At 29.2% G+C, this 10,216-nt stretch overlaps 1 protein-coding gene across 1 annotated transcript; it reads right to left on the bottom strand.

Annotated features, from left to right (window-relative positions):
- Positions 1–371: 371 nt before the first annotated feature.
- Positions 372–2,117, bottom strand: LOC133287433 (uncharacterized). The gene has a single exon (XM_061485051.1). It carries the CDS (start codon positions 2,062–2,064, stop codon positions 1,411–1,413), a length of 654 nt encoding a protein of 217 aa, XP_061341035.1. The 5' UTR covers positions 2,065–2,117; the 3' UTR covers positions 372–1,410.
- Between the last annotated feature and the right edge of the window lie 8,099 nt (positions 2,118–10,216).

Genomic DNA, 10,216 nt, shown 5'->3' with positions numbered 1-10,216 from the left:
GAGTTTTGAACTTTGAAATTTTCTTTCTTCCATGATTGTGGCTAGATGTATAAATAGACTAGATTAAAATTCGACTTAGGCTTAAATAAATCAAACTTGCTTAAAATATTTTAAGCTGACCAGTTAGTCTTATGTAGACCTAAATTACAAATTTGACATAATTTATATTTAAAAAACAAAAAACTTGACCTAATATAAAATCATTAAAAATAAATAATTTATTTTAAACTTGACCTAATATAATTTATATTAACCTATTTAAACTTATTAAATATTCAATAATTAAAAAAATAATTACTTTATTATTTAAAATCATTAAAATAATAATTTATTATATTTTTAAAAATAAATAATATAATATAAAATCCATTACATAAAAAAAACTTATAGCCTACTTTCTAATAACCTAAATTTATTCTATTTGACTATAAACAATAAATAAAACCTAGCCTGATATAGATTAGGTAGTAAGTCGGTATAGATAGGTCTAACCCATTTAGACTCTTAATTATGGCCATTAATTAATGATTTAGATTTTTTTAGTAATTTTGTCTAATGTGAATTCCTTTCTTATATATGTATTTTACTTTTTGTCCTCGCTCCTTTCTTATATATGTATTTTACTTTTTGTCCTCGCTCCTTCCTGTACAGGTACATCCACAAAAGTCAATGACTCCATTCTGTCACGAAATTTAATAATGTCAGTTTCAAAAATTAAGAATTTATTTAAAAGACACATATGGAATTCGCCTTCCACCATACAAAGTATACAAAGTCCAGCTGCCCAACCAACCTGCAATTAAAACAACATAAAAAATAAATAAATAAAAAAGAAATAGAAAAATTGAATAAAAATACCTGGCACCAAACGCAAAGCAACATGACGAACGTAACAGTGAGTGAACGGCGGCACGGGTAACGGAACAGTCCCGAACGACGTAACAACCAAAACGGAAACGGGGACCATCGACGGAAAACATAACGAAATCACAACAACGCTGAAAAGAGAATCGTGATGGGTCACGTAATTCATCAATGGTGTTCGCAGTACCCAGGAACCTTGTTTAGGTTTCAATTTTAATTAAAATTTTGATTGGAGAAATATAATTCAAGCCCAAAATTTAGCGTGAGTTGTTGATTTAAAATACGCGAGTTTTAAAGATCGATTTTAAGTAAAGGAAAAAAAAAGTCCAGAACTCTTGCTTCCATAGCAAATGTTATGTACAAAAAAAGCAATCCTGTGTTTAAGTATCATAGATCTATGAAGGAAATCTTCGGTGAGAAATCATCACTTTACTCCAGACGACGAAATCAAAACTCGCCGGAGAGGACTCGTTGCTACGTAACAGCTTCGCAGGAACAGCAGCGTGCAAAACATGAACGAACCTGTAAAAGGAAAAGAGGGAAAAATCATAAATCTTGGGCCTTGGACATGACGGACAGACGACTGGGCCTGGGCTCGAAAGCCGCTCTTCTCCTCTGTTGATGCGAAGAGGGCCTAATCAATGCGGTTAGGGCTCTTTTGACCCACTCGCCTTCCACACCTCCGATCCTCACCAGCGAGTTCTTCATCGCGGATCTACGCATGTTGAGACGGTTGGAAGGGTACGAATCGACGTTGTTGTTGTTGTTGTTGTTCCCCGTGTTCTTGTGGAGGCTGCAACGGAACGAACCTGGGTGCGTCGTCGGCGAGCACATACATGACTTCTTCTGGATCGAGATGGGACGGTTGTTCTTGGAAATAATCTGGTTCGAAATAGACCGGTTCGGAGATATGGACCGGGAATCAATCGAGAACCGGACTCCCGAAGAGAGAGGGGAAGAGTTATTATATATGTTAACACGAGTGGGTGAAGCGGAACGATGATGACTGTGTTGATTATGATGTTGGTTAAAGAAAGTGGAAGAACGAGACGAAAAGCTAGAGCTTGTGGAGGAAGCAAAGCCTGATGATGGCGAAGAAAAAGGGGTTTTTGATCTTGTGTAAGAGCAAAATCTGCTAGAGGATGAGTGTGAGCGTAAAACTGGTCCACTCGATTTGGTTCTGGAAGACGAGGAAGCCATGTTTGACGCAAAAGAGAGAGAGAGAAGAGGATTGTTCTGAAAGGTCCCCTTTGAGGAACTGGTTTGGCAAACCTAGCGAGTCTCGGAGGCTGGTTTTATAGATGGTGACGGCGTGAGGGTAAAGAGTGATTAACTGCAATATCAGGGGTAGTCTTGACGTAGGGTGATTCGTGTTAGTTAACTCAACCATAGTTCAGTCAGGGTTAGTTGCATATGGCGTAGAAAAAGTGATGGGTTTATGGTTAGGATTCGGATCCAACGGCTGCGATGTGGACTTCTCAAAACGATGAAAAGCCAGAGCCGTTCCTCTAACAGCTTTCCTTGGAAACCGTAAAGGCTGCCACGTATAACATTATTCGGGAAGCGGTCCAATGCAAATGTACCAGAAACCCACTTCTTTGTCGCTAATAACATTGTGCCATACCACATTCCCTGTTTTTTTCCTTTTATTATTGTCCCGAATCATATCCTTTTATTGCTCCACCGAAAACGTCTTTCCTTTCTTTCTCTCAATAATTGTTTCTTCTAACGTTATTTTGGGATCACAAATTCACAATAATGGTCTGCATATGCAAGAAATTCACTGACATTCATAAATTCATTAGTATTGATGTAAAAAATATTTTTATATTAAATAAATTTATAACATATATATTTGCACTCTGTTATATTTTAATAGTTTAAAAACAATTTTTATAGTTTTCCAAATGCAGAATGTCGGACACCTTAACTTAAAAGTTGCCTTGGTTCTGAATGACTCTACATCCGCATAATAATAATTTTTTTTTTTATAAATCACAGGTCCAAAAAATATAACATTAACGGAGTGTTTGGTCGATGAATTTTTTTTTAATACTAAGGAAATGTAATTATTAGAGAAATAATTAAAAAGTGAGTTTGGTAGAAAAATGTAAAAACAGTTGTTTGGTTGAAAAAAAATTATCAAAAAAATTTGGTAAATGTTATAAAGTATATGTTTGGTTTGAGTTAAAATATTAATGAAAAAATGAGCTGTAATTATCAAAATACTCCTTATTTTTTAATATTTTGAATCACATGTGATACCCTTTTACCTTTAAATAATTTGGTATGATAGTCACTAAATTCTTACTTTTGGTGTTATTTACTTGGAGAACGAGAAATACAATATAACAATTGGAAATATGTCGCCTTTATTATTAGGGAGTTTGACATGCAAATCAGTTTGTTCGGGTAATAGTTTAGGTACGCAAATGATAAAAGTGGGACAACCAAACATGGTGAAGCCACATTCTCAATTGATTTTTTTTTTTTTTTTTTTTTTTGATAACATGACTTTTACTTATCTATCTTATGAGATATCCTCAACCAAACACAACCTAAGAGAAGGGAAACGTGTTTGTTATTTTAAATGACATAACTTATGTCATTTCACTCTCACAAAGAGATGAGACCCATAACTTCATATTTTTTTGTCCACTCTCTTCTCCTTTATCTATCTCTTTCATTTACTTAAAATGACATAATTTTACATCTTTAACATGATGCACAATGACAAATATTTCATTAATTCAAATCTACAGTTATCAGCACAATAAATAAGGCAGTTATATTGGGCAATATTACTACCCAATATTAATTCATTGTTCAATATAATTGCCTTATTTATTAGGCTAATAACGGCAAGTTTGAATTAATCAAATATTTGTCATTTTGCAATATATCAAATCTTTCCCTTATTGATATATTATTCTAATGAATTAATCAATTCTGCAAAAAGAAATATTGGATATTAAATTAATAATTAATAAAATTATATCAAATATTTTCCTTAAATTAAATCATCTTTATATTTATTATATTTTCCTAAAACAAAATAAAAAAAAATCAACATTTATGAGACATTCAATTTGCATAATTGATTAATTTATTGAGTTGATAACGTTTGAATCATGTGAGTGTTAAATGTTTTTTATACTTGCGTATGCTAATTGGAAAACAAATCGACTTTATTATTTATTATAATTTCCAAAAAAAAGCAAAAAATAAATCAGTATTTATTGGACATTAAATTATCTTTATCGTTCTCTAATGGATACTCCATGTGCATATGCCACATTGCACTATAATCTTTGCACTATCCAACGACTTCAATCTTCTCTCTCCACATGTCAAATTATCACGCAATGCGATGTACAGTAAAGCGACTTAGGCCTGACATGTTGATTGGTTAAAAATACTAGACTGTCCAGCAAGTTTACATGGCTTCAAACTCGATGTCACGTGTCCAAACATAATATGCCAGGTGTTGTAGCGTTTTTTGGTAATGTGGCATTTTGACAAATTTCGTAGAGGTAGTGTGGCATTTCAATAAATTTTTGCCAATAACGTAGCAAAATGGTCGTTGTCCCTATTTAGTCTTTCTAATTATTTAAAATTATAAGTATTAAGTATTTTTAAAAAAGACACACTTAATATTTGGCTTTAAGAAATAAATTATTATGACTTAGGAACTTGCAAAGGAGGATTTAAAATTATTTAAAAAAAATTAAATATCAATAAAAAATATTGTCCATTTAAAATTTATAGATTCAAAAAGGAAAAAATGTTTATCTTTTTAAAGAACATTATTATGTTATTTTAAATGAGAGAAAGACATAATCTAATATTTTTTATTTTAAGAAAAATCACTCGTTTTCTCTCTCATGATTTTCATTACTTGTGTATTTCTCTCAGTTAAAATTACATAATTCTATGTCCTTTAAAAGGACATACACTAAACTCATTCATAAAACATTTAATGTTTTAAAAGTATTAAATTATAATTGACATTTAATTTATTATTGTCTATATTATTTTAATTATTTATATAATAAAATTTTAATTAATTCTATATTTTTATAATATTAAGGATTTTTATTCAATATTTATTTTTAACTCTTCAACATTTATCGTGAAAATATATCATAATACTTAAATGATTGAACTCAGTTGGCACCATAAAATTGAGCGGGTGGGGTGAGAGCATGTGTTCAATTTTTTCTTGTACCATCTTTGGAATGACTGTAAAGTCTTAATTATGGGACCTGCCTCAAATCACACTAATTACGAAGCGATGAACTTACTCCAAAAAATTAATAAATAAGAATATATCTAGATTCATAAAACATTTAATGTTTTAAAAGTATTAAATCATAATTGACATTTAATTTATTATTGTCTATGTTATTTTAATTACTTAAATAATAAAATTTTAATTAATTTTCAATTTTTATAATATTAATAATTTTTTATTCATATTTATTTTTAACTCTTCAACCTTTATCGTAAGAATATATCATAATAATCAAATAATGATAGTTTAGTTAGTGTCAGAAAACTGAGCAGGTGGAGGTGAGAATGTTTGTTCGATCCTCTCTAATACTGTCTAAGGAGTTTAAACTTTAATCCTGAAACCCACCTCAAATTGGACTAATCGAGAAATGATAAACGAATTGGAATATTTTCGAAGAAAAATATAAGAATATATCATAAGAAATTTTTTATAAAAAGATATAGGAGGGAATGATTGAATCAGCTATCGGGTTTGGCCTCAAAAAACTTGTAGCAATTTATGACCCTTTATTGATTTATTTTTTATTTTTTTGGTAATGAACTTAATTGCTTTGGCCTAAAAAACTGGCAGCAATTTATGACCCTTTATTGACAACTTTTTTTTATATATTAACATTGAATTTGATTTTATAAAATTGGATAAAATGAATTTCTATTCTCATTTCTAACGTGCATTTAAAAAGAGGGAGGAGGGGATAAAGAATAGACGACGGATATTTTCATTACCAAAATTTTTCACTACCAACTTACTACTTATCTAATCATCATTGAATTAGCATTTTCTCTCTCTTCAAATTTTTTTATCATTCTCTCTCTTTGATCCAATGGTAATTAAATAGATAGTAAATTAGTAGTGAAAAATTTTTATTGTGAGAATATCCTTCTTCTAAAGAATAACTATGATTTTTATACTTCATATTGATAAGTGTAACTAAATAGGAGCTAGCAATATAATAATAGTTAACACAAATGTAGCCTATGAAGCACCGACACTACAAAAGCTCTGACGTGTCGTGTCCGACACTCTCTGACACTCCCCGACACTCCAACACGCGTTATAGAAATTCAAAAAAAATATTCAAAGGTTACGTTGCGTTGAGTTTTTAGTTCTAACTATTAAATTCGTTGGATTACAATTACCATTTTATTTAGTTTAATATAAATATTTGGGATATCTTATGTTTCTTTGCAAAATTTATGAATATTATAAGTTTAGATTCATTTTTTTGTTAAGTTATTGAATATTAAATATAATATATACTACATAAATTAAAAATATTATTTAATATCAAAACGTGCCCTAACGTGTCGATATCTAATATTTTTTAGAATTAACGTGTCGGAGTGTCGTGTCGTATCGTGTCACGTATCCCGTATCAGTATTGGTGTTACATAGGATGTAGCGATCTTTGTGAGAATAAAAAACATCAGCTACTTGAACTTCGTTATTTGAATTTGAAAATATTCGAGGGAATGACTTTCTCTACCGCCAAACAGGTCAGTGGCGGTTTCTTTAGACTAATTCAATTTGGTAGGTTTTGCAATTCAATTATTCCACTGTTGGATTTTTTTTGTTCCTCCCAGTTTTATTGACACTTCGTAAATTTGAATGGCAAAGTAAATAAAAAAAATAAAATTGCGACGCTGATGAGAGAACAAGTGGTACAATTTTCTCTTTTTTCTTAGGTATTCATTTATATTTTTTACTATTTTCTCTTTGTTCAGTGAAATATTTATTCATCATAAAGAAAAAAAGAAACTTAATAGGTTCTTATAGTTATACTATGGGAAAAAAAATTCTGATATTACTTTAGACAATTTTGTCTATTGTTCATTGAAACGACGTCGTTTTGGGGTTGAAAAATTAAAAAATTAAAATGATAAAGACTATTATAACCCTGAAATAAATTAAAATTACAAAAACGACGCCGTTTCGATGAACATTAGATAAAGTTCTCTAAAGTAACTTTAGAAAAAACAAACCCTTATACTATTTATGAATCTTTAATTAAATTCTTATATTTTAAGAATTGATAATTAGATCTTTAATTATATTTTTCATAACGTTATTTTATCGGCAAGTTAGAATTATAGAGTCAATTAATGTATAATTGGATTTGTTGTGAAGTAAAGGTTATGTTAGAAAATGATTATATGTATACTGGATTTTAATAAAATTAATTTAAAAATAATAATTTATATTTGGACATGTTAATTTATAATAAAGGCCAATTTATGGCCCGTTTGCCTGGATAGTTTTTTTTTTTTTTTCAAAAGCTGTTTTCTTCCCTACTCCCAGAAAAAAGCACTTATCATATAGTCTGTTTGGATACTTCTTTAGTTATTTTTTTAGAAAAATATAAATTATAAAAAAAGTCAAAAAAAAAAATTAAAGCTAAAGCTTTTAGTTTCTAAAAAAAGAATAAGTCAAAAGTCAAATTTTTTTAAATAATTTTAATTTTTATAAAAAATACTTTTAAAATAAATAAAACATAAAAAGTAATTTTTTATAAGCCCTCCATACAGGTTACCTATCTCTATTTACCTGGAGAAAATGAAAATCTGTTTTGAAATGCCTTTTCTGATTCTGACAATGACTCTGATTTTTCAATAAGCTGAGCACTGCTCTATATCTTTTATTTTACGTTACACGAATAAGAGATATCTAGTTAGTGGCTTTTTTTAGAAAAAAATAATTGAAGTGGGTATATATTGATATCTTCCACTTTCACCCAAAGTTAATGAAATTAATATCAGCCACCTAGAAGGATCGATCAGCTATAGAGCGATAGGAGCGATTCTTTCATGGTCCGGGAATATGGGACTCCCGACCACCGAAAATGAAAAATAAAAAGGATTGAGAGAAAAATATAAAAAGAGAAAAGGATTTAAGAATATTTTTTTTATCAAAAAAAAAGGACACAAAAAATTTGATAGGCCCGTGTATATTAAAAATTTCCGAGCCATAGAGGGTAATTGATGGTAGCTAGCTAGAGAAAGGGCAATGGACCAATGGTAATGATTATGGACACCCAATGTGGATGACAGTTCAGAAGACTCGAACGGTTGGTTGAAGAGGAAACATAAAAGCTAGCGGGTTGTGGATGTGTAGGGTGCAAAGAGAGCATGTAGACAAATCACTCAAACAGCAAGGAAATGGGAGCAATTTTTTATTTGAGTTATATAATTAGATAAGATAAGTTCGATTATTCTTACTTATCCTGCATTATCTCAATCATGTGATATGATGCGTTTTTTTTTTTTATATGTAATGCATTTCTGTGACAACCAACACAGGCATGAATGTCCATATATAGGTGAATAAATTTTCAGGAGATCTTTCACGCAGGGGAAAAAGAAAATAACTTAGAGCACTAGAGATGTATGTCATGTCCGTAGTGAAATAGCTTTAGAACAAAAATATGCTAAAAGTGACCTTTTTAGAGAAATAAAAGTTATTATATATTACAAATGACAGTAGGAATTCACTTTTTTATTTTTATCGATTCGGTTTATTTAGGCTTGAGAGTTTGTAGGGAAAAGGAAGAAAGGGATCTAAGGGGGAGGGAGAAAAAGAAAGGAAAGAAAATTGAAGGGTATTCCCTTTCCTTGTTTGGGAGTTAAAAAAATGGTAAGCGATAAAAAAATAGAGGGTTAATGAGATATTTTTATCATTTTATCCGATTTTATAAATTAATATAATTATTATATTTTACAAATTAAATTAAATTTAAAATTTCTAACAAAATTATTTATGTACTTTTCACAATATTAAAAAAGATCATATTTTCAACGAAATTTCTACGTTACAAACGACCAAATTTTCATCACAAAATTATTTTTTCATCGAAATATTTTTCTTCGAAAAGCTACGGAATTGGTTCTCCGATGAAAATTTTTACAAAAAATAATTTTTCTATCGAAATTTTCGATGAAATTTAGTTTTCGTCAAAAGTTTTGACGAAAATGATTTCCTCCATCAAATATTTTAAATGAAAAAGAATTTCGTCAAAAATTTTGACGGAATGTTTTCCGTTCAAAATTTCGATAGAAATGTGCTATGATAAAAGTTCCGATGGAAATTGTTTTGTAAAAATTTTTGAGGGAAATGTTTCATTCGAAACTTTCAACGAAATTTACATTCTGTAAAGAATTTTGGCAGAATATTTTTTACGTCAAAATTTTTTATTGAAATATTTTTCGTCAAAATTTGTTACGGAAATATTTTCTTTCAAAAATTTTTGACATAAATGTGTTCCTTTGAAAATTTTCGACGGAAATGTGTTTCGTTAAAAGTTTTGATGAAAAAAAAATTTTGTCAAAAAATTTAACTAAATGTTTTCGTCGAAAACTTTCGACAGAATTTAAATTTATTAAAGAATTTTGACGATATTTTTTTCTGTAAAAAATTTTCGATGAAAATGTGTTTCGTTGAAAATTTTTATGGAATATTTTTCGTCAAAAATTTCGATGAATATATATTTTTTTGAAATATTTTGACAAAATTTAGATTCCATAAAGAATTTTGACAGAAAAAAATTTCCGTCAAATTTTTTTACAGAAATATTTTTAGTCACAAATTTTGATGAAAAGATTTTTTGTCGAAAATTTTTGCTGAAAATTTTGATGGAAATGTTTTTCTTAAAAAATTTTGACGTAATTGTTTTACATCGAAACTTTTCGATGGAAAAGTGTTTCGTCAAAATTTTGGACGAAAATATTTTCGTGGAAAGTTTTGACGCAATTTAAATTCTATCAATAATTTTACTGAATTCTTTTCCATAAAAACTTATGTCAGTGATTATGGCAAAATCTAATTCTGTCTCTAATTTTGTCTTTAGTTTTGACGGAAATTTTTTGACATATATGATTTTTTTCAAAAATTTCATCACTATTTTGGAAGAAATATTTTTCGTCGATAAATCATGTCGGTATTTGAGACTTTTCTAATAATGTCACATTTAAAAATTATTCACATTCATGTAGTTTTTCACATTTTAATGCTAATGGTAGATAAGTAATTTTAATATTTCCTCCCATGAACCCCCAAATTGGAGAA

Source organism: Gastrolobium bilobum, unplaced genomic scaffold (assembly GCF_033153095.1).
Source record: "Gastrolobium bilobum isolate Gb01-03AN ecotype WA unplaced genomic scaffold, APGP_CSIRO_Gbil_v1 utg647, whole genome shotgun sequence".
NCBI lineage: Eukaryota > Viridiplantae > Streptophyta > Magnoliopsida > Fabales > Fabaceae > Gastrolobium > Gastrolobium bilobum.
Note: the sequence above shows the minus strand (reverse complement) of the source record. Positions and strands in the feature narration are given on the sequence as shown.

What these genes read in the sequence shown, in the direction of transcription:
- LOC133287433 (XM_061485051.1), bottom strand. Translation starts at nt 2,064, where the DNA reads ATGGCTTCCTCGTCTTCCAGAACCAAATCGAGTGGACCAGTTTTACGC.